The sequence below is a fragment of the Halichoerus grypus genome, chromosome 8 (genome assembly GCF_964656455.1).
Source record: "Halichoerus grypus chromosome 8, mHalGry1.hap1.1, whole genome shotgun sequence".
Classification (NCBI taxonomy): Eukaryota; Metazoa; Chordata; class Mammalia; order Carnivora; family Phocidae; genus Halichoerus; species Halichoerus grypus.
The window spans coordinates 122,612,145-122,638,318 of record NC_135719.1 but is presented as its reverse complement, the minus strand read 5'-3'; the positions used below and the strand labels follow the sequence as shown (position 1 = coordinate 122,638,318).

The following is a 26,174-nucleotide window of genomic DNA, read 5'->3' as shown; positions in this document are numbered from 1 at the left end:
CACCAAGTAGATGTCAATAAATAAATGTGAATGTTCATAGGGCACAAAGTTCGGGAACAAGAGATTTTCAATGATAAAAAGCATCTGAATCACTCTAACTATATCACTCAGGGATAGAGTTAAATTAGATTTAAATCTAATTTAGTATAAATCAATGCAGCTCTAAACTTTTCTACCAAAGTACCTCTAATAAAAGAGGCCCATAAATTCATATACCTAGTAGGTTGGGGAGTGGCTGGGGTATGAGAAAAACTCACATGTACAGAAATTCTTTGGAAGACCCACGTTTTATCTTAAAATTGATACAAATTTTCTATTCAGCTTCATAATATGTTTCTTTTCTTTTTTTTCCCCTAAAGATTATTTATTTTAGAGAGAGAGAGAGAGTGCGTGCATGCACTTGCATCAGGGGAGGGGCAAAGGGAGAGGGAGAGAGAGAATCCTCAAGCAGGCTCCCCACTGAGGACGGAGCCCAACATGGGGCTCAGTCCCAGGACCCTGAGATCATGACCTGAGCTGAAATCAAGAGTCAGCCGCTTAATCGACTGAGTCACCCAGGAGCCCCATAATACATTTATTTTCATGAGAACATGAACACCTTCACACATTTTCTCCCAAGCATAAACTACAAGAAAGTTGCCCTGTCTGTTCTGGGACTTTAAACATCTCCTGATGTCACCACACACCCCAGGAAACATGCTTACCTCGGTCTGAGAGGGACTGAGAACAATTAATACACTTAAGGTTTACAATAGGAAAAGATCACTACTTTAGTTTCTTGTAATTTCTTTTAGTGATGTTCCAATTTGGTATGTTCTCTTGGATTTACAAAAGACCCACATTCACAGTTTATAAAGCAGTGTGCTGGGTCTTCAAACAAGCATGGCAACTAGGAAATCCCAGGTTAGCTCATGTGGCATGAGCTGGGGTGGTCAGTGTCCTCCCACAAACCAGCACATCACATGGTGGGGTTAAGAAGACGGGCTCTCCAGGCAACAGATTAAAAATAAGAGATAGCAAAAAAGCATGATTTTCAAGGCTAGGGTGGGGGTGGGGTTTAAAAGAATAAGACAGATATCACTTCCTCATCTAGCAAACTGTTGAAGAAGGCTAGGAGACACTTCCTCCTGATCAGTCTATTTAGACTTGCACTGGCCACATGCAGGCTACTAAGCACTCGAAATGTGGCTACTGTGACCAAGGGGTATTAAATTACATTGTATTTTTTTTTAATTAATTTTATTATGTTATGTTAGTCACCATACATTACATCATTAGTTTTTGATGTAGTGTTCCATGATTCACTGTTTGCTTATAACACCCAGTGCTCCATGCAATACGTGCCCTCCTTAATACCCATCACCGGGCTAACCCATCCCCCCACCCCTACATCCTATTTTTAAAAGCGACACTCAACTGTTACTCGAAAGCTCTGAAAAAGCAGGTTTGGAAAATCTGAGTACATGAATCTACTTTTCCAGTTACAAATTTTATGAAATCTAAACACAGATGACTTCCAGTGAAAATCAAGCATCCTTATTGACATGAGCTGTAAGTCTAAAACAGACTCCAGATTTCAGAGTCTTAGTCCAAAAATAAGTAAAATAGGCCAATTATTTTTAAAACTTAAAAATCACCTGTTGAAATAATTATATTTGGATATAGCAGGTAAATAAAATATATTCTTGGGTCAAAAACATATTGCTAAAATTAATTTTACCCATTTCTTGTTACTTTAAAAAATATAAAATTAACATATGGCTTGCATTACATTTCTATCGAACAGCACTTTATTTAGGCAATGGCTTTTAAAGAAGAATCTCTCCCTAAAACAAACTGCATAGCTTTCCACTCCCAAACTTCGTAGTGACCAATCAAAAAGGGATTAGCTTTCTATCAAAGTTGTATGAAATCCCTTGCATGAATCCAGTACAGAGCATGTTTCAATTGCTTGGGGGTATTTTCTAAATGCTAAGAGCTATCCCTCCCAGTTACAGTCAAATGTTCTCACTTAGTCTGTCATCCCACACCTAAATCAAGCAGCTTTCAGAGACCATATTCCTGGTAAGAGCCTGCAGATCTAGGTCTCTCTCGTTGGAGTTTCCACCCGTTAGCCTGGAGTTCTGGAAGAGCTTGTGTGTTGGCAGCAAGGGCAGCAAAGACCCCTGCTTCCCAGGGCATGGGAGGGAGGCAGCGCAGCAGGGCAGTGAAGGGCCCGGCTCTAGAATCAGACCGAGTGCATTACAATCACTTACCGCGGGCAAGTCACCTGTTCGCATTGCTTAAACTTCCTCATCTGAAAATGGGGATTTTTAAAAATAGTACCTAATGCATGGGTTTTCAAAATTAAATGAGGTAACGCACGTAAAGCACCTAGAATAGTGCTTGGCTTATCACCAGCGGCCAACATACACCGTTATTGTGGGATGTGTGCAGGGACGGTGGTGGCTTGCAGGAGTCCACAGTAACCTTTATTTGTCTTGTTTCCTGAGTTTGCTTGCTCGACTCCTGTAATTAACCCGCACTGACACCTAGAATTAGACAGTTGTGGAGCTCACAACAAACCAATTATCAGTCTGCGTTGGCCAGTTTCTGGGTAGGTGGCTGTATTAATTCAAAAACAAATATCCAAAACTAACAAAGCCTAATCTTCCAAATTTTAGGGATGGGAAGACAGGATAGAATTCCATTATTTTAAAAGGACAGATTCATATTAGAAACATCTTGTTAAGGCTACAATAGCCTTACACGCCTTCTTGGTACTATGCCCACGTCAACCCAGCAATTCAGGTTCTTATCCTTGTCAACACCCAAAGGCCTCTTGCAGACAGATGCCTGAACTCTGATACTCATGAGACCAGGTCAACAAGGAGCACGGAAACAATTCCACCACAGGCGTACTAAAGCATAGAAATGCCTCAAAGATTGCAGTCAGAAATGTTAGGGTGAATCAAATCGGTCCTAAGCAAGGGTTTGAGCTTTTGAAATAATAACAATTAAAACAAAACTTTTCTACTTATTATGATCATTCTTCTCTGCTCTTGCCACACCAAAAGCAAAGTATAATTAGCAGTATGAGTAATTAGTTGGCGACCAGATGGCATGGATGAAGGACACCACCTAAGGGGGAGGTGCAAATGCAAACGGCAGGTGTCTGACCAACGTGTCTGGGCAACGTCAACGCCGTCAGGTGACGTCATTGTGTGAATTCGGCCATCTACGCGCACAGTCTAAAGACAAAAATAAATAGTAATGGGCTTCCCAATGCCACTTCAGAAAGCGGAGCTGGAGGGGGCCCTGTGCGTGACCACCAGCCGACACCCACGCAGCCAAAGCTGGAGGGCCAGTACCTGTAAGAGACCCCGTCAGTGCAGGGGTTGTGGACCCTCACGATGACGAAAACGTGCTGGAAGTGGGATCGGATGTTTTTTGGGCTGAATGGCTGTGCTCCCGGCTCTTGGAAAACAATTGTTACGATATCATTTCCAATATGCCGCTTCCGTAGGAGCTAAAAGAAAAAATAAGCAAACCATATAAATGACAACACTCTGCGTTTTCCTCCCCAATTCCCTTATGTAACTGTATTTAAAACATTCATTATTAATCAGAACATATTAAGGTAGGTAATCGACACAGTTGCTGTCAGTATTTTAGCCTCTCTTATTCCCTCCCAGGAAGAATACAGAAATGAATATTCTGAAATTTGCATAAAATATAGAGCCCATTCAGGAGCAAACCAATATCTGGCATATTATGCCAAGTTCCAGCCTCTCCAAATTCTGTTTCCATAACAACAGTTTTGTTCCATTTTCACATAAGAAAGAAACTTGCCAGAGGGAAGATGTTTTAGAGAGGAGAATGGCGGAAGTAATTACAATGCAATTTATGTTCTGGTTTAATTCACTTCATTTAAAGAGTCGCTAAGGTGTTTTCTGAGATGCTTTTTGTGTCACCAGCTGGAAATGCAGAAATTACTAACATTCCTAAAGCAGGTTAAATTTCAAGTTTAAACAGCTTTTCTTAATTACAGTGAAAGCTGCTTAAGACCACCTTCTGTTTCACATTAAATGGTGATTTGGAAAGGTGGCTTTCAAATTCAGGCACCCCAAGTCAGGCTAGGCCAGTCGCTCTCTAAGAGGGGTTTATTAGATAGTTTAATTCAGTAGTGTGAAAAAAAGTTGAACAAAATCTGCATTTCTCATATTTATTATATAGAGGCTCTCACAAGGAGAAAAATAACAAAATATACCATTTATATCAACTATCTGTTAGGTATAAACTTGCATTTATAAAACTTTTTTTTTTTAATTCTCCAGTGACTTTAACTTACACAAATTACATACCAGTAAAACCAGTGATCTAGTGTTCAGCTGGGAGAAACAATAGCCTTTTAGATTAGGGTTGAGAATTGGGAGTTAGAATGTTCCACAAATGTACTTTTAACCTTAGGAATTTCAAAGCATCCCAAATTATCTTCTAATGAGGCCACTTATTTTCATTTCTAAACATGATATATTATTGGATGTTACAGAAATAAAGGCTGGTCTGTACTGACTGCTATACAGAATAGACCCATTATTAAACATTATTAATCTACTCAGGATCTTGGACACACCAAAAAAAAAAAAAATACAATTTGTCTATGTATTGTGTCATTCCTGCACAGATGATGTCATTGTCTTTTTGATGCAATGTAATTCTTTCTTGTTTGATATGTAACACTAATGTCTTAGTGAGGGACCCAATTAGAAATAAATCCATCTATCCATCTCATATTATATATAATGAAAGACAGTATTTATAAACAAATTCCTGCCACAAGATTTTAAAAGCTATGTTCTTTCTATTTTTTTTTTCCCAAGCAGAAAGTGATCTACATAGAAGAAATAAATTCTCTAGATAGAGAATTAAGATTTTTTTAAAAGATTTATTTATATGACAGAGGGAGAGAGAGAGAGAGAGAGAGAACACAAGCAGGGAGAGCGGCAGGCAGAGGGAGAGGGAGAAGCAGGCTCCCCACCGAGCAAGGAGCCCAATGTGGGGCTCGATCCCAGGACCCCGGGATCATGACCTGAGCCGAATGCAGACGCTTAACCGACTGAACCACCCAGGTGCCCAGAAAATTAAGATTTTTTAAGATGCAGCAGTACCAATTACTCTTTCATTCTGATTTAGGACCATAATAACATGTTTGCCTTGATCGGACCTCCAAATTAAATAATTTAGATAGCTGTCCAACTCATGCTGCTCAACACACTTCAACTCATTTAGGAGAAATAAACAATTAATTGAATTTTGTTAACTAAATTTTTTATCCTTCCATACATCTTACTTTCTCTGCTGAGCAATCAGGCAGAAAGAATAATCCTTTAAAGATCACCTGTGAATGTCCTGAAATTTTTTTTGTCTACTTACTGGTCAGAATAAGAAAAACATATTTTTCTTACCATGATGTTTTCCTCTCTGGGTAATCTAGAACTTGGAATTTGCATAAAAAAACTGTCAACAAATTCCAGATCATAGACTTTATCCTAAATAGATTTATTTCAGATTTGTAGCTGATTCACTGCTTTGCTCCCTATTTTTGATTCCTTTGGTAATTATTAGAGGCAAAATTTTGTTACCTCTATTTGTGATTTAATCAAACCTGCAGTGATGAAGTGTTCGATTCGATCCGTGTTTGGTTAAATTCTGGGAAAGAGGATGTGATTCATTCTGCAGCTGGTTGTGTTCTGTTAGCACAACAGTTGACAATAACAAAATCTAGATCCATTTTAAGGTCAGAAGTAATACTGGACTGCTTGTGTTTATAATTGCTATTGAAAGGAGAAGCTGTTTGCTCTCTGGCTCTTTTAAATGTCAGTTTGGTATCATTTATTTTGACATATTTTTTAAAAACAGCAACGACCACATACTTTCTAAAATAATACTGCCAGTTTCCATTTTGCTCTGTGACAATCTGCCACTTCTAGGCTTCTTCATTTACTATGTCAATGACCACATTTTAGTAACAGGCATTGTGCTTTTAGATCTTCATTTTTTTTTATTTTTATTTTTTTAAAGATTTTATTTATTTATTTGACAGAGAGAGAGACAGCGACAGAGGGAACACAAGCAGGGGGAGTGGGAGAGGGAGAAGCAGGCTTCCCGCAGAGCAGGGAGCCCGATGCGGGGCTCGATCCCAGGACTCATGACCTGAGCCGAAGGCAGACGCTTAACGACTGAGCCACCCAGGCGCCCCTAGATCTTCTTTAAAAGAAACTGTGTATGATGTACACGAAGGCCAATTGTTTTTTAATGTTCTTTGCTGTCTCCTGATAAATGTTAAGAAAAAGCCTTTTTCTGAGATCCCACTGACATTTATTTTGGTTTTTCTCCCAGTTAGTATACCAAACCTCCTCTGAAATCTGAAATGACACATCAGTACTTTCCTGCTTTGTACCCTGGCCTCTTGAGATGGAATCTCACCCACTCATCCATGTTCTCTGCAACCCTGCAGGGTCACCTAATCACCATGATTTCAACTTGTTCTCTTCAGATTCCATGAAAACCTCAATCTCCGTGGGTGAAAAGCAAAGGATTAATTCCCAAAGCCATCCAGCTGGCTGTTAACCTAGAATTTGTGTCTCTTCATTTGTTTTCAGCTCATTTGCTATTCGTTATTTCCGCAGAGTACAAGGCTTCCTGCTGCCGTGACACGTGCAACATTAAATTCTGGTTTAAGATTTTACAAACTTGCCACTTAGGCTTCTGGGGGAAATGAACAAGGGCGAAGAAACAGACAACACCAGGGATCTCTTACCTGTTGCTTGTTGTTAGGCGTGTATGGCAGCATGGTGGAAACATGGAACATAATTTCATAGTCTTTGTATGTTGTGTACAGAGAATGGGTTCCAGTGGAGTCAGCTACAGTAAAAAAATATTATATAATGATGAGATGACTATAAGAATAGGAAAAATAGTTCACTTACAGAAAATACCTCGGAAAAAAAAAAGGGAAATGGTTTAGAATGAAAAGATGTTAGTATAAAATCTAGCATCGGTGTTTTTTTTTTTAAGATTTTATTTATTTGTCAAAGAGAGAGAGCGAGCACAAGTAGGGGGAGCGGCAGGCAGAGGGAGAAGCAGGCTCCCCACTGAGCAGGGAGCCCAATGCGGGACTCGATCCCAGAACCCTGGGATCATGACCCGAACCAAAGGCAGCCACTTAACCAACTGAGCCACCCAGGTGCCCCGAGCATTGGTGTGCTTACCCATTTTTTTGTATGATTCTCTTTGGTAGTCTAGTGAAGCCTATGGATCCCTTGTCAGAATAATATTTTTAAATATATAAAATATATATGATTTCAATAGAAATCAACTGTACTACAAAATAGTTATCAAAAATAATTTTAAAATATTAGATTTCTCTAACAAGTTTTAGCAACTGATCTAGTTACTATGATTTTGAAGTAGTGATGTACAATAAGCAGTATTTTGAAGGATCTCCAAAAAAAATACAATATGAAAATATCTATGCTTTCTAACTTGCAATAAAATCATAGGTAGAACTTAAACAACTGTTTGTTGCCTATATTCATAACTGAAGGAAGTGCTAAATTTTAGTTAGGGGGTCAGTGAAAATAATGTAAAATTATTTCCCATCCAAGTTTACACACCCCTGAATTCTATCCAGACATCAGATGAAGAACATCTTTTCCAAAACTTCTGATTTAAGAGAAATGTTTTGTTCTTAAGAAACAGAAATTTAACAAGACTGTAACACTGAGTAACAGGCATTCTAGCAATGTCCAACAATGTTTTGAGACTGTTCTGCTCTCACCTTCCTTAAGTCAACAGCAACCTCTAACCACTTAATCATTAACAAATCAATTGCCCACAAATAACTGGAAAGCAGAGAAGAGAATTATTAATGGTCCAATCAAAAGGGAGTATCTTTAGTCTTAAAGGCCCTGGACTTACTGGCTGCAAAATGACAGAAGTGCGTTCATTCTGGGTAAACTCAAGCCTCCGTCAACCATACTGTTGAGGACCAGAATGCTTTACTCCATTTTAGAGAAGCCGCAAGACAAAGCCCCTGGCATATACTAAGAGGCAGTAGTTCTCAAATTTAGCATGTACAGTGGCATCTGGGGAGCTAGTTTAAAAGGCAGATTCTCATGCACCACCCCCAGAAATACTGCTCAGTGGGTATGGGGCTGGGCAGAGGAATCTAAAAATAAACACCCGTAGGGTGACTGTAATTCAGGAGCTCCACTGCCCTTAGGCACTGCTCCAAGAATAAACCGCAACAGTGGCTTGCAGATAGACTTGTAAAAATGTTCTAGAGACCAGAGTTTCAACCTCAAGCTTCTTGGAGGACCTTAATTTTTGGAAGCTGACATTAAATGCAAAGGATTAGAAACAAGCTAAAGTGAAATAAAGCACAGACTACTCTTCAAAAATTGCAAAAATATGTACCAACATATAACTTTCCAGGAAAAAATATCCTCTAAATGCTAATGACCACCAACAAAAAAAACTACAAATTACTGCAATAAATAATTGAACTGTCTAAGACAGCTCCTGAGTAAGAAGAACATATCTACTGTTAAGGATTCTTGCTATAAATAACTCTTGAACTGATTAGTACATTTTAAAACCTTAAAGTGAATGTGTCAGCTTTGACATGTACTTACATGTGTTTCAAGTCAATTTTGAGCAAAATTAATGAACTAGAAAAGAGACTGTCATCTAGTATTCATGAATTACATTCCGCTTTCTACGTCTGTCCAATTCTAAAAGGATTACTGCCAGAGAGGAAAGCTGATGTGGAAGACAATGCGGAAGGTCATCTGCTTTTCTACTTCGGCCCATTCTCGCTTTCCTTTCTGCACACCTCATTTATGTCAGGTACGCTGCTTGACCATCCTTTTTCTGGGGACTTCTGGAAACCCCCAAGTTTTGCTGATAATTTTAAACAGTTTAAATAGTTTCAAAAGTTTCAGAGATGAAACAAGGGCTGAAATAATGACATTTTCCTTTCTGAGAAGAAAGGAATTCCAAATCCTGAAAATACTATGTACATAACAGAATTGTTAAACTTTATCAGAGAGAATGGAAAATGAATGTTTGTTATATTTTCTTAAAAATAAAGCATCCAATATTGCTATTATGATATTTTTAGTGACCCTGAAACCCTGAAACCATGAAAAATTTAATAGCATAACAATCAGGAAAATGAAAATGACAAAAATCCTTTTTTTTCCTCTGGCTGAAGAGAATATATATTAAAAAATTTCTAAAGGGAAATACGCTTTGAGAAGAGGGGTGAAAGGAAGATAACGCTCCTTCATACTTGTCGAGGAGCTGTAAAAGTTAAAAAGTAAATTCAGGCATCTTATGGGTCATCTCGATAATCACATGATCCGCCTCCAAATCATAGTACCAGCAAGTGGCATCCACCCACTAATAAGGTCGGCATTCTACGCGAAGTCCTAGAAAGTAAAATTTCTAATAGTCAACATAGATGATAAGAAGGCACTGAATAATTGAGGAATGATAACAGTATATTTCTCAGCTGCTTTGAAAAAGTGTAGACACATGATAATATCGTACATTAGGCATTTCTATTTAAGATGGTATGAACTGGTTAATGAGTTTGTAGAGCGGTTTTAGATACAGTCCGTGTCATAATCATCCTTGACTGCTCTTTTGGGCTCAACGCCTTTACTTTTAGGTAGTCTGAAACTTCGTTGACAAGGTGTATGTGTACAAATCTGAATGAGGAAAAGTAATCAGACTTTTATAACAACCATTTCTCAATCACTAATAGATGTATCAGAGTTAAGAAAAGCTAGATGAAGGAAAACAAGCCTATGCAATTTGATTTCAGGAAAGTTCCTGGTTTTAAATATTTATGAGCACAAGAGAAAAGTAATCTCGTTAACTAAACGCATGTAGGCTAAATAAAGTCAACAGAATGAAGAAAGCTTAAGCTCCGTTAATTAAATGTACTCACCACTACAGAACACATCAAATACAAGATGAAATCAGATAGCTTGTAAGTCTCATTTTTATCCCTTTATTTAATTTGAAATATAATAATCGTCAGGTGGCTGCTGGGGACCATCCCTTGAAGGCCCCCTGATGTCCCATCCATGCAATCTTGCCTCAGGGTCTGGGGAACGCAGAAGTCAATGCTCAGAAACACAGCCAGGGCCAAGTACTGACATCTGGGACAGCAGCACGGATTCGAGAGGAGACACACTTTGGCCTTCGTGGTACTATTTCACTCACTCACTAGTGGAGTATTTGGGGAAGTCAAGACTTCCACCTGCTCTGGCATCTATCATGTTTACTAATAATTTTTCAAGGTACATTTAGCAGTGGCCCAGGAGATGGGTTCTTTCACTTCAGTGAGGGTCAGGATCAAGAAGAGTCTGTTGTCCTGCCTTTTGCCATGAAAGGTGAGTCCATACTGTGTCAGCTGAAGGCCTGTGTGTGTGAGTGTGCAAGTGAATGCACCTGGGACTCGAGGCTTCTCAAAATCAGTAACACACGGAGAGATGAGGAAGGTCGAGACGGTGGGGGCTAGCACTTAGGAGTCAGTCACTACTGTTTTCTGCCAACGACTCACTTGGCAAGACACCTGCAGTTACCTGATTCTCAATTTGGAAGTAAGATCTGAATTTGAATGACAGCAGCATCATTTGCTAAATGACCACAAATCACTTCACTTCTCTGTCCATCGATGCTCTTGCTGCTGTGAGGATTACATGAAATATGTATATGAAAGTACTAGCCCATAGAAGATGCTCAGGATAAGGATTAGAATTTAGAAATTTGTGCAGCTGAGGTATAAAGGGTAGTTTCCTTAGAGGGACCTTTACATATTTTAATTCCTTTGCCAAGTGCATTCCAGGAACACTCAAAGGAAAAACCTTACATTGTAACACAGGTCAAAGTTAAGGAGGTGAAAAAAGAATCCTTTTCTTCATCAGTGTCTAAACTCCAAATGGCCCCTTGCATGTGCAGAGCATTTAAGCAATGCTAGTTTTATCCAGTTCCCTATCAAAGTTTAAATATTCCAAATAAAAAAGGACTTATTTTCTTTATGAAAAAACTTGTATCTCTTCTAAGACCCTGAATCTCAGTGGTTTTTGTAACACTGCTGAAAAATGGGGGAAGCAACAAGCATTCACTAACATTGCAGCAAATTAATGAAGGTTAAGGCTTTGAAGGAATGCTTTACAAAGGGCTTCTAAAATCTATGTTCTGCCTTGACAAACTAGCCTCATCCAGGAAATGATTTCCCAAATAATCATCCATATGCACAGCTAAAAATGAAGGTGGTCTCCAGCTTTCAAACAACAAACTGCTTGGTGGGAAGTTTATTTTTGTATTTGCTGTAGTGTGAGGGTGGTAATTATCTAGAGGTTATGTCACCCAAGTGAGGAGACAAAGTAAGGAGGGAAAAAAAAATCCACCACTTGAAAAATGTCTTCATTGCAGAACTGTTTCAACCCCTGACACATCTGTAGCTTGTTTGCAAAACGACCTTATTTCTGAACCAGGAAAATGGACTTTGTATGAAAAACTGGGAAAAACAAGAAATGGTTCAAAAGCTCCATCGATCCTTCCTAAAATCTGAATAGAATTGTAATACATAACAAGCAGAGCCATTTCTCGAGATGGCTTGGGTAATGTGAACCTAAGGGCTTGAGAGAGGGGGAGACACATCCAGGACGCAGAGCTCTGGGCTTTGCTGTACTTAATTCTACATTTATGCTTTCTCTGAACACTTCGTTAACCACAGCGCTAGGATCTGTTCTACCTCCGTCGTGCTTCCTAGCCATCTAACCTTGGGCACGTTAACCTACAGAAGCCAATTCTGTGAAATGGGGATAACCGGTACCTAGCAAGGCCTGTGAGGGCTGCACGAGAAGACAAATATAAAAAGTATCTGGAACTTCTGCTTCCAGCCATAAGAGTACTTGGTACAGGACTTGTTCTCCCATTATAAATAACTAGAAAAACTGACAAAATATCTGAAACAACTTTTTTCAGACATTGGATAGTGATCCAAGAGAAAAAAAGAGCCAAAGAAGATGAGTCCTCTGATTCCCACCAGGTTTTCTACCTAGAGGTACTTCTGGAACAACAGTACAGAGCATGGCTTTGAAGAGGGAAGCCAAAACATACTGGAGTTCAGGAAGCCTGAGGTAGCTGATATTTGCTGGGCAGAGTACCAAAGAGGAGGAAAACTACACAGTGAAAGAGGTTCAGAAATCTGCATAAGGGTCCCCTTGAGTCTTGGGCTGAATAGTAAGCTGCACACAGAGAGAGTAAGATTCCAAAAGCCAGGCAAAGAAAACTCTTAGGGTAGTGTACAGCATGGTGACTATAGTTAATAATACTGTACTGCATATTTGAAAGTTTTGCTAAGAGTAGATCTTAAAAGTTCTCATCCCAAGAAAAAAATTTTTGTAACCTTGTTTGGCAACACATGTTAACTAGACTTACTGTGTGGTAATTTACAATATACACAAGTACTGAATCATTACATTCTACACCTGAAACTAATAGAATGCTATATGTCAATTATACCTCAATAAAAGAAAGACAGAAAAACTATTCGGCAAAGAAAAACTACCAGAGAATTGGAAAGCAAACAATTCTCACAGTTCACATAAGGCTGGAAGACTGTCAAGTTCTAACCAGCCACAGTAAAGAGACCTCACTGAATATGCAGGTATTCAGACATAAGAAAAGTCATGCCTTAATAGTAGAGCTAAATTAGAGGATAAAGAACTGCTCTAGGTATGCTTTAACAAAGCTTAAGAACAAGATTCATTAGATCAAGCTGTTTTGTAAGTAACCTATCTGCCCACCAAAACAAAGCTCAACAACACTCCTTTTAAAGACACAAAATCTAGACAGTCATAAAACATTCGCAACATACACTCTCTAATCAAAAGTAACCAGATGCATGAAGCAGTAAAATGTCACTCAAAAGCAGGAGAAAATCTGTTAAATGGAGACCTCAAAGGATCCACAAGAATGAGAGAATTGGCACAAAAAAACCTTAAAACAGCCATCATAAATATGTTCAAGTATTTAAAGGACAACATGAACCTTATGAGGAGAAAGAGGGAAAATATAAGAAAAGAGGACCAAATGCAGTTCTGGCCCTGAAGGTGACAATATCTGAAATGAAAATTTCATTGGACTGGATTAACAGCAGATTAAGACACTGTGGAAGAAAAGAAGAACACACTGAATTTGGAAGATATATTAACAGGAATTATCCAAATGGAAGCATAGGGGGAAAAAAAGGTTAAAAAAATCAAATCAATAGATACCCCCATGGTATCCTAGTGAGTGATCCAATGTATGTGTAATTGGAGATTCAGAAGATGGGGACAGAAAAAAATAAAGAAATCAAGATTGGCGATTACTATTTTTATTTGATGAAAACTACAAATCCACAGATCCAATCACATCTACACTGTCAAACATAAAGGAAATGATCCTTTGGGAACACTTGAACTGGAAAGCTTTCTCTCTCTCTCTCCTTTTTAGAGGGGGTAGGGGCAGAGGGAGAGGGAGAGAGACTCTTAAGCAGGCTCCATGCCCAGCACAGTGCCTGACTTGGGGCTCAATCTCACGACCTTGAGATCAAGACCTGAGCTGATATCAAGAGTCGTACACTTAACCAACTGAGCCACTCAGGCACCCCAGCATTTTCTCTTTTTAATGATTATATTGAAAGAAAGGGTTTCCTGACACAAAATAAGTTTGGACAGAATGTGGTGAGATGACCTCCTAGCACACAGAGCCAAGTCTCATCCCTGGGCGTGCCATGGCCAGTGAGAGGCTGCTGGGGTATGCAGGGGCTGGCTTTGACCCTGTCGGCTTGAAGTAAGAGAGATAAATATGCAAACTGCCTCTTTCAGGGCTGCAAAATAGAAATACTCTCCGACTTTCTGTTCCCGGGAGGAAACTTGACCCTCTGAAAGGGCAGAAAAAAGAAACTATAGACTCTTCTGCTCATCAGCTTTGCCCTGAAAGGTTACAGGGGACTTAAAGGAGGGCACTGCAGCGAAAAGGAACCCTTCGCTGCTGAACATCACAGAACTGTAAAAGTGTGCCATCAGAGACAGTTTGCTAATCCAGGCTCACCCCCCTCTAGCCTTCATGGTTATTGGGATTTTGAGGCAAAATATGCACAAAGTGCTTATTTTGCTTATTCTAGTTTCTTACTTGATGCCACATTGCTTAAGCATGGTCTTGTTATACATTTCTCACATTGCCTTTCATCATCAAGAAGTGGCTGGGAATGTGTGAATGCACAAATAATAGTCTTATCAATTTCTAATCTGGCCATTCATGCACAGAATCGGGTGTTTATAAGGTCCACAATAGCCAAACTACGGAAAGAGCCCAGATGTCCATCGATGTATGAATGGATAAAGAAGATGTGTGTGTGTGTGTGTGTGTGTGTGTGTGTGTGTGTGTGTGTATGGAATATTACTCAGCCATCAAAAAGAATGAAATATATGGAATATATATACATATATATGTGAAATATATGGAATACATATATATAATGGAATATTACTCAGCCATCAAAAAGAATGAAATCTTGCCATTTGCAGTGACGTGGATGGAGCTAGAGGGTATTATGCTAAGTGAAATAAGTCAGAGAAAGGCAAATACCACATGATTTCACTCATATGTGGAATTTAAGGAACAAAACAGATGAACCTAAGGGAAGGGAAGGAAAAATAAAATAAGATAAAAACAGAGAGAGGCAAACCATAAAAGACTCTTAACTCTAGGAAACAAACTGAGGGTTGTTGGAGGGGATGGGGGTGAGGGGATGGGGTAACTGGGTGATGGGCATTAAGGAGGGCACTTGATGTAATGAGGACTGGGTGTTTTATGCAACTAATGAATCACTAAATTCTACCCCCATGAAACTACTAATATATTATATGTTTAAAAAAAAATAACCAGGGTGCTTATTATATTCTCTTCCCAGACCCTTTCATATAGCTCTTTGTGGTGAGGATAATTTATATAACACAACAAATTGGGACAACATGAATGAAGCTTATAGGGCAAATGTCAGAGTCTCTGGAAAAGAAGAGTCTCAGGGCATATTGAGATTTAACATTTTATGCAGTTGCAAGCAGAGTATGGAATGTTAAAATAATATTTAAGAGCTGAGGCTATTTATGGGCTTTAATAGTCTCTCTTGCATGTCGTTTCCAAGTTGGCAACAGCAAAACCATGGCAACAGGAAATTCTTCCCTACAGTGGAGTTTATGAATGCTTTTCTGTTTTCATGACTCAACTCCTTATTTAATTTCCTGTGCAGAAAATCGGAGAGATTACTATAGACTGCAATATAGATGTGCTAATCCAAAGACCCTCTCAATGAAAAACAGGTCACAGGTGTCCATGGATGGATTTTGAGATAAAGTTTAAAACTGCCTCCTCACAGACACACAGCAGACGTCAACCTCCTCTAACCTAAATAGATACTTGAGAACTATGTTATTAATGACTTGGGAAACGGGAGTGTACAGGTATGTTCATGTACTTGTATGTTCATGAGCCATAGCCAAAAAAAACCTCTTCCATCATTGTGCTTTTAATCAACAAATTTCAGGAGCCAATCTAATACCAAAGCTAAGAAGCCTATTTTCTTAGGGATTCAATTAGACTATGAATAATAAAAATAGAAAATAAGCAAACAAAGGCCCTCACTATTACTAGAACATAAAAAATGAGTAAGAAAACCATATGAAGACTGACTGCATAGATAAGCATGAGGATTATGAAAGAAATTCATGAAAGTAAAAAATTCTAGGGCTTACGACCATGTGGTTATAAGATTCTGGAATTTGAATCACTCTAACATTCAGCTAAATATAGTGAAATTTATGTAACACTATCCAGGAGCCATTCTGCATGATTTGCACCCACCGCTCTACTACTCCGTTGACACTTCTGATAACGCGATTTTTTTTTTTTTTAACCAGTCCAATCCTAGCTATTTTGATTATAGTCTTCAATTGTTTCGGTGGCTCATCCTCCCTCTCCGACTTGCTCTCCCCTATCAGCAGCAGTGTTCTGCAGTAAATGGCAATGTTGTTTTATGGGCAATTTAGCAGATGAACATCAACACAGCAGGAGGGAAATAAGCCTAGCAGGAGAGTATAAGTATTTCTTACTTTTGGTGTCAAGCTGTGCACGATACTTCTCAAATCCTTTGAGCCGAACACGTTCTCCCAACAGCTGAAGGAATTCCTCAAACGCCGGGCCGGCTGACTCATTGTTGTACATCTCCTCTTCAGTGCTCTGTCCAGCTCTGCAGTACATGATGCCCACCTTCTGCTGATAGTTCAGCTGTGAAGAGAGGCCGTACATGCATATAAATGCAGGCAGGTCCACTATGCCCCACCTAACTGCTCCTAACTCCTGTAGGGCACTTGGCCATCAGAAAGCTAACATCTCTCTTCTCTTGAAATCCTTCTGTTTCAATTTTTCTGTCTCTAGTCCAAAAAATACAGTAGAACAAGCATCCACAACTATAATCTTCACAAGTTAAGAGAAAAGGCCAGAAAAATGAATTAACACTTCCTGTACGTCAAGATCATGCAATGTTAGAACAGATGTTGATACTTTAGGGAATTTCTCTGAATGGATTACAAAGTACAAAATGAGGCTCTAAAAAACAGCTTGGCAACTAAAGGTAATTCCTTTTTAATCATCTTCCCCTTTTAGGGCTTTACAAATTTAAAAGCAGAGGTCCACTTTACAAAAGATACTTTAATATATATTGTTTCACACTAAAAAGCCCATAAATATACTTGTGAATTCTAGGTGGTTTTTTTTTTTGGTAAAACTGGATTTCGATTTCACTCCCAATGCCATTTTTCCAATATCCTAAATTATAAACCTCAGTTATATCTTTGTTAGAGCACTAGCATCATCAACAATATACTTTTCAAATATTTTTCTAAAAGATGAGTGCCTGAATAGAAACTTTAAAAGGGGTTTCATAATGGCAAATCAGCTAGTGGCAAATACTCCTTCCTCAGAGACAGTAAAAAAAAATCATTCAGGAGATTTAAGTATCATGTAACATTAATCAAAATATTTACTCATCATTGAAAAGTCTAGTCATTCTGCAAATTTTATGGTGATATTAGTCATTTAACAAGACATTAGTTTTCTTTTTCTTTTAAGATGTATTTATTTATTTGGGAGAGAAAGAAAGAGGGAGCGCAGGCGCACACATGAGCGGGGGGGGGGGCAGAGGGAGAGGGACAGAGAGCATCTCCAACAGACTCCCTGCTGAGCACGGGAGCCCTACATGGGGCTGGATTCCAAGACCCTGAGAACACGACCTGAGCCGAAACCCAGAGTCAGACGCTCAACTGACGGATCCACCCAGGTGCCCCAAGACATTAGTTTTGGTATAAAACTTCAGACTTTTAATTCCGCAGTGAAATCGAGGCACTCCATACTGCTCTGGTCTCTTTCCAGAGTGACAATGCAGCCAGTGCATCGGTCAGTTTTCATCTCCCAAAGTGAAAGGGGGAAGGGAGGAGGCAAAACTGTAACAGCTAACATTTACCGAATACCCACCATACGCCGATCGCTGGTTAGTACTTCAGATGCATTAGCTGATCCTCACAATAGCCCAGAGAGCAAATATCCCTGTGTGACACATCAGCATAGTCGGAGAATGGAAGCCCAGCAGCGAGAGACACAAGACCACAAACTCCGTCCTGTGACCCGGCTGGCTCTGTTAACTACTACCAAGATTCAACCAGGCTTGAATCCACAGCCCCTTATTTGCAATTCTGAAGTTGAAAGGTAAAAAACCAAATTTAGGCAAACACATGTGGCAGTAAAACTTGATATGGGCTGACATTAATACTCTTAATTTATCCCAGGTTATATGAATCTTCACATTTTTCCCCTGTGGAAATATTAATGGGATTGTGGGGTGCGGTCTCAGACCCCAGTGGGAATATTACCATATGGTGTATACATTCTCTTGTCCTTCTAAAATGCGGACATTTCTGAATTCTGAAACCCATCCAGCCCCCACCATTTTACATAAGGCATTGTGAACCTTAAGTACTCTTTCCAACTTTTTAAACCAAGTGATTCAGAATAGTAATGAGAAAATGTCATAGGGGCAAAACTCTCACTTGCTTTCCTCCCTCCACCGCACATTACCTCATTGACAAGAAAGCTCCACGGCCTTTATACAACCCCCCCAGACATGAGAGCTCCTAGGAGTGTCCGGCAGAAGGTCAAGTTCCAAGTCAGAAACTCGCAAATAAGCGGATATAGTAATAATGGCGTATTTTCAAAACAGCATGTGACGTCACATTATTTCTACTTCCTTTAAATTATCGACAGAAACACATTTGACTTAATTCATTTTCATATCCTACATGTAGGTAAAACAGAAGAGGTTAGAATAAAACCTACTGCACACCACTGACATTTCACCCTTCTGTCAGCTGGCCTGCTTTAAATGTCTGAATGTGGCTAATGTTTGCAAGGGGACTCCTACAGGTAGAGATCTCACCTGGGCTTTAGAATTAATCTGAGTACCTACCCTATTAGGCCTCAACAAATAAAAAACAGTGGTGGGCTCTGGGTCAACTACAAAAGAAGTCCTTCATACAGCCACATCTTTCCTGTCTCCCTGCAGGGAGGGCTATCAAAGACATGAAGGCAGGGGGAGAAAGGAAGGGGTTGTGAGCGATTTGCTGTTTGGCTCTGTGCCTCCCAGATCAGCCTTCTCAGGCCACGACGTAAAACAAAAGTCACCCTGTTCAAGAGAAAGCATCACAGGGACACTGGATTTGTGGATGGCTTTTTAAAACTTCTCAGATAAAGGCCTAAGATTTCACTGTGCAACATTCAAAAGGATTCGTTTATAGAAAAAAGCCGTTCACTACAGAGAGAAGTAAGGAAACTTCCCCCGAACCACTGGAGAAGCTGTATCTGAGGACAATGAGACAGTGTGCCGCCTTCTGACAGATTTCTCATCCTCTAGTGAACTCCACCGGCAGCTCGGGGAACAAACTGGCGTAGGCTGCTCGTGAAAGCAGGAGCCTTTAAGAGGATTAGGAAATTTGTTAGAATGTTAGATTCCCTCCAGTTTGAAACTGTGCCAAATGTCACTGCTCTATCCTCTAACGTGACAATATGACTGTATTCGTGGCTTCTACTGCAATTAAATCAAGGTAGGTGGTATTCTCTGAACACAGGCTCCTGGCATCCTCAGTTAGCAGCCCTGCTCCCTGCGAGAGTAAGGAGCTGGTAGAGAAGAGTTAGGTAAATATGATACGGGCCACTGCAAGAGAAAGAGCAAATGTAAATGGAGGCAGAGCTATGGTTTGGGGTTTTAAGTTGTTAGGAGGTTATATAAAACAGCACTTTTTTTTTTTTTTTGAGACACACACAAACACATCTGTATGGATTTACATACATGAATATATAATCCTTCCATGTAATGCTCAAAATAGAGTTATGAGGACACCAGAAGCCATCCTGGGAACAGGTTGTGTTTATCCACAGTTTAGGATTCTCGCTTTAGATAATCTCAGGGCCATGCTATACAATTCCATGCTTGTCTATCAACTGTTCACAGGGAACATTCTGGAAGTGTTTGGAAACCCACAAATGTTTCTACTATAACAAGTAATGATGGTCAATCCAACAGGACAAAGGTTGTATTTGACAGGAAGGTCTTGAATCTCAATAAAGCAAAGTGTCCTTAAAACCGACCAAAAGTGGGGCACCTGGGTGGCTCAGTTGGTTAAGCGACTGCCTTTGGCTCAGGTCATGATCCTGGAGTCCCGGGATCGAGTCCCGCATCGGACTCCCTGCTCAGCAGGGAGTCTGCTTCTCCCCCTGACCCTCCCCCCTCTCATGCTCTCTCTCTCTGTCTCATTCTCTCTCTCTCAAATAAATAAATAAAATCTTTAAAAAAAAAAAAAAAAAAACGACCAAAAGTGACATGGGCTCTCATAGCTAGGAACCAACAGTAGATAAAATCGCTCTTCCTCTAATAAACTGGATACTTCAACACAGAATCAAAGAAACAAATACTACCATCTGATTTACATAGCCCTGAGTGTCTGGGAAAGATGGATGATAAAGTCACAGCCCTCTGCCAATAGAAACAGATTTGAATAACCAACTTCTCAGTTCTGTATTTTCACCTCTTCTTGCCTGGTGTCCTGGCCTCAGGAAGGCTACTGGGGCAGCAAAGACCAAGAGAAAAACCCAGTTCTCAAATTCTTATAAAATCTTTACATTGTCTGACTTAATCCAGAAATTTCAAACCGTCACTATGAGTCATGGTATTTCAATTGTGAGGCAGTTCTCAGAGTGTGGGCCATGAAGGCTTGAGGGTGCTTGAGCTTTGCTCTGGGACATAGATATTTGGAAATAGTTTGATCTTTTCAGTTCTTGCTTTTAAACTCTGTTAGGTCGTACAACACCAATGTTTAACTTAAAGATAATTTTGTCCCACTATTGAGGCAAAACCATCCCGGGATGACTCCTTTGCCATGTGAACTAGGAGGTTCTCCAGTCGGCCTGGTGGAGGCAGAAGCTATTCCTGGCCTCGTGGGAGGACTGAGGATTTGCCCCCTAAACCTGGAAGGTGGTTCCCACACTGGACTCAAGTCACTTCCTCAAATGCATGCACTTACTAGTACTCATCTCTGCAAACTCCACCCTTCTTGGTTTCCTGGACTCACCTGTAAGTCTCAACTCAGGAGACTGCTGGGCTTCCACGGATGCCCCCCAAACCTCTGCACTGCAGTCTGCAAACTCTTCAGGCAGAAAGCTGGTGTGATCTCACTGTCCTTTCAATCTGCATCCCACCTCCCAGAGATCACTGTCCTTTGCTGCCTAATGCCCAAAGTCCTAAAAACCAACTGTTTCATTGTTTTGCCTATTTTTTTTAAATTGTTTCTTTTTTTTTTTTAAAGATTTTATTTATTTATTTATTTGAGAGAGAGAATGAGAGAGAGAGAGCACATGAGAGGGGGGAGAGTCAGAGGGAGAAGCAGACTCCCTGCTGAGCAGGGAGTCCGATGCGGGACTCGATCCTGGGACTCCAGGATCATGACCTGAGCCGAAGGCAGTCGCCCAACCAACTGAGCCACCCAGGCACCCTAAATTGTTTCTGATGGAAATGTAAATCCAGTTCCTCTTTCTTAATCTTGGCTAGAAGCAGAAATCTACCTTGAATTTTTAAATCAACTTTATTGGTATATAATTTCTGAACAGTAAACTGCATCCATTTGATTAAATGAGTTCTAATACACCTGTACCATCATCAAAATACAAAAAATTTCCATCATTTCCGAGTTTCTGATTCCTCTTTGTAGCCCATCCCTGAATCAACTAACTCAGATGATCACTGCCCCCCCCCCAACTATAAATTACTTTTGCTTACATTTTTAAAGAATATTTTTGTTGGGTAAGATCCACTGTGAAAGTTACTCTTTTGGCACTCTAGAAACCTGTGTTGGCTTCTACCTTTTCTTTAGGCTTCAGAGCCCAACAAATGATTGATTTTAACAGCTAATTGTCCCATTCATCTTTGGAGGTCCTTTTCCCCTCTGTTTATGGTCTTTCTCTTTTTCTTCTATTTTCAGAAATTTTTATCCTGATGGACCTATGCCTGATTTTCTTTATATTTATTGTGCTTAGGGGAGGCAGAGCTCCATAAATCCATCTTAATTCATTATCTTTCAACAGTTTTGGAAATCTTTCTACCAATATATCTTAAAATACTGATTCTATCCCCCAAGTAATGCTTTGTTTCCTCTGGGGAATTCCATTACATAGATGTATTTCATTCTGGCTCAATGCCTTTTAGATACTTTTCTGTATTTCTCATATTTTTTTGTTTCCATTCTTCAGTTAAAACTTTTCTTGTAACTGCACCCCTATGTTTACTGCAGCATTATTTACATCATCAAACTATGGAAGCCTCCCAAGTGTCCACTGACTGATGAATGGATAAAGAAGATGTGGATGTACACACTGGAATATTACTCAGCCATCAAAAAGAATGAAATCTTGCCATTTGCAACAACATGAATGTATCCAGAGAATATTATGCTAAGTGAAAAAGGTCACAGAAAGACAAATACCATATGATCTCATTCATATGTGGAATTTAAGAAACAAAACAAGCAAAGAAAAAAAAGGGGATGGAGAGACAAACCAAGAAACATACCCTTAACTATAGAGAACAAACTGATAGCTACCAAAGGGGAAGTGGGCGGGGGGAGTAGGATATGGAGATTAAATAGTACATTTATCATGATAAAAACAAAACAAAAAAAAGAAAAACAATTTTCTGGTAATTTATCCTCAATTCAACAATTTTCTCTTTTGCTCTAGTATGTTCTTAAACATATCTATCGAAATTTTAACTTTTGGCTATTTTATCCCATTCTAGAATTTCAACTGGATTGTCTTACAGAGGCAGTGTTCCCTGAACTCCATTTTTTATTTCTGCAGCCCTCATGAAATCAAGGCTGGTCTGTCCCTAACTTTTATTTGCAGCTTTATGTGGACTTAAGCCCCAAGCCTGTCATAAAACAGCAAATGTCTAAGGAAAAAAAGCACTGCATGATGCTAATTTTGATGAATACCATTTTCTAAGTTATTTCTTGTCTGGATCAAGTTTTTGGTGTTATGTCTCAGAACTCTTTACCAGGTTCCCAGGTCCCAAAGATTTTTTTCCTATGTTACTATCAAAATTTTTATAGTTTTATATTTCAATGATCCATTTGAATAAATTTCTGTACAATGTGTGATGTTTAGGTCAAGATCATTATTTTGTCTATGGATGTTTAATTGTCCCAGCACCTTTGTTTGAAAAACCTATCCTTCCTACATTGAACTGTTCTTACACCTTTGTCAAAAATCACTTGGATACTGGGGCGCCTGGGTGGCTCAGTCAGTTAAGCGTCTGCCTTCGGCTCAGGTCATGATCCCAGGGTCCTGGGATCGAGTCCCCCATCGGGCTCCCTGCTCAGCGGGAAGTCTGCTTTTCCCTCTCCCAATTAAATAAATAAAATCTTTAAAAAAAAAAATCACTGGGATATATGTGGGGACGGGTGCTATTTCTAGTTTCTCTCTCCTGTTCCATTGATCCATTAGTCTGTCCTCCCAATAATAAAACATAGTTTTGATTACTATTGTCACATAATAAGTCTTAAAATCAGGAAGAATGATTTCCCTCATGTCATTCTTCTTTTTCAAAACTATTTTAGCTATTCTAGTTCCTTTGCCTTTCCATAGAAATTTCAGAATAATCTTGTCTATAATTACAAAATATCTTACTGGGATTTTGATATTGTGTTGACTGTGTATCAATTAGAGAACTGACATCATTCAGATATTGAGTCTTTCAATCCACAAACATGGTATGTCTCTCCATTTATTTAGGTCTTCTTTTATTTTTTTTTCATCAGTGTTTTACAGTTTTTAGCGCACAAGTCCTATACATGTTTTGTTAGATATATACCCAAGCATTCATTTTTTATTGTGGGACTGTAACGGTATTGTAATTTTAGGTTCCACACATTCATTAAAAGAAATCAAATTGAGAACTACACCAAAGTAAAAAGCTTTTGTCCAATGAAGGAAACCATCAACAAAAGGAAAAGGCAACCTAGTGAACAGAAGATATTTGCAAATAATATATCTGATAAGGGGTTAATATCCAAAATATATTAAAAAATGTATAGAACTCAACACCAAAGAAAAAGTGACTCCAAACAAGTAATCCAATTAAAATGGGCAGAGAACCCAAATAGACATTTTTCCAAAGAAGACATATAGGTGGCCAAGAGACACATGAAAAGATGCTCAACATGATTAATCATCAGGGAAATGCAAATCAAAACCATAATAAAATATTACCTCAGAATGGCTAAACTCAAAACCACAAGAAATAACACATGTTGATGAGGATGTGGAGAAAAGGGAACCCTTGTGCACTACTGATGGGAATGCAAATTGGGGCAGCCCCTGTGGAAAACAGAATGGAGGTTCCTCAAAAAAATTAAAAATGGAAATACCATATGATCCAGTAATTCCACTACTGTGCATTTACCCAAAGAAAATGAAAACACTAATTCAAAAAGATAAATGAACCCCTATGATTATTACAGCATTATTTCCAATAGCCAAGATATGGAAGCAACCTAAGTGTCCTTTAACAGATGAATGGATAAAGAAGAGGTGGTACATATATACAACAGGATATTACTCAGGCATAAAAAGGAATGACGTCTTGTCATTTTCAACTACATAGATGGACCTAGAGGGTATCGTGCAAGGTGAAATAAGTCAGAGAAAGACAAATACCATATGATTTTTTTATATGTGGAATCTAAAACAAACCAATAAACAAAGCAGAAACAGACCCATAAATACAGAGAACAAACTGGTGGTTGTCGGGGGTGGGGGTGGGAAAGACAAAATGGGTGAAGGGGAGTAGGAGATACCGGCTTCTAGTTATGAAATGAGTAAGTCATGGGGATGAGCACAGCATAGGGAGTATAATTAATGGTACTGTAATAGCACTGCAGGGACAGATGGTAGCTACACTGTGGTGAGCTCGGCGTAATGTATAGACTTGAATCACTGAGCTGCACGCCTGAAACTAATGTAACACTGTGTGTCAGCTATACTTCAATTAAAAGAAACAACAAAGATATCACATTAATCACTGTGAGTTGATGTTGAATCCTACAACCTTGCTGAACACACCACTGTAGTTCTAGGAAGTTTTTGTAGATCCCTTGGGGTTCTGTACATAGACTATCATGTCACCTGAAACAGAGACAGTTTTATTTTTTTCTTTCCTTTATCTAACATCTTTTATTTCCTTTTCTTGCCTTATTGTGCTGATTAGAACTTCCAGTATCATGCTGAATAGCAATGGTGACTGTATCTCCTTGCTTTTTTTTTTTTTTATCTCCTTGCTTCTTAACCCTAAATCTTTCATCAGTAAGTAGGATATAAAGTATAGATGTTTTGTAGATGTTTTTCATTAAGTTGAGCAAGTTCCTCCCTACTTCCGTTTTTATCATGAATGACCACTGGGTTGTTCCTCAAATCCCACAATCCTTAGCCAATCTGCCTCCTTCTCTCCACCTTGCAAATTTTATGCTTGCTTTATATACAGTGTACAAGGTTTTTAGCTGTACTTAGCAGGAAGAATCGGCTAAAAATAGATCTAGTACAAACTTACTTTTAAAAACTATTTTGTCCAGTGTTCCTGGTTATTCTCATTGGGTAGGCTGGTCTGCAGCAAACTATTCTGTCATCACTGGACATGAAAACCTTGTTCATTTTTTAAAATCCTCATGATTCACACTGATAGCATTTACTTTGGCTTGTTCTTCATAAACATGACAACTTTCTTAACCACTTCTTAAAGACTCATCACTATACTGTCCCCTAAAAAAAATGTCGAAGAGACTGGAAAAATTCAGTGTAGTGGGCAAAAAAATGCTAATTAGAAAAGTTGTCCTCATTGGAAATTACTAACAAAAATAAAATCACTTTTTAAAAATGACATGGATACTGGGTAGGAACGTTATTTTTAAAATCTGACTGAGATGCTATCAAAATTATTTTTATTTGTGCACAGACATATTCTAAGCTATTTTTATTTTAGCATAACATAAAAAATTCTATACAAACATACAATAATCTTCTCTGATGTTGTGAAAAATTTCTCACAAAAATAAAAAGCTTCATATTGGGTATTAAATTGATAATAAATGTACCTGGTTTTGACTTGACATTAAGACAAATTTCTATTACATAGAAAAAGGCTCTTCACTGCAGCATTGTTTGTAATAGGAAAAGATGGGAATCAATCCAAATGCCCATCAATAGGGAAACTGATAAATTATAGTAAAGCAACACAACAGAATATTATGCAGCCATAAAAACAGGAAAGCTTTCTATATTGACATAGAAAGATCTCCGAAATACATTACTCAGTGAAAAGAGAAAATGTCCACAGCATGCTATATTCCGTATAAGGAAGAAATAAGACTCTATATGCATATATGATGACATCTGTATAAAGAAAAACAATA

At 38.9% G+C, this 26,174-nt stretch overlaps 1 protein-coding gene across 18 annotated transcripts in view; it reads right to left on the bottom strand.

Moving 5' to 3' along the window:
• The window catches only part of SIPA1L1 (signal induced proliferation associated 1 like 1), a 366,695-nt gene that overhangs the window by 78,762 nt on the left and 261,759 nt on the right, over positions 1-26,174 (bottom strand). For all 18 annotated transcript variants that reach the window (XM_078053858.1, XM_078053861.1, XM_078053859.1 and 15 more), the window contains 3 exons: positions 16,224-16,398; positions 6,803-6,906; positions 3,351-3,508 (listed from right to left, as the gene is read on the bottom strand). In XM_078053858.1, coding sequence (XP_077909984.1) covers positions 3,351-3,508; positions 6,803-6,906; positions 16,224-16,398 — 437 coding nt within the window. The remainder of the gene's footprint in view (positions 1-3,350; positions 3,509-6,802; positions 6,907-16,223; positions 16,399-26,174) is intronic.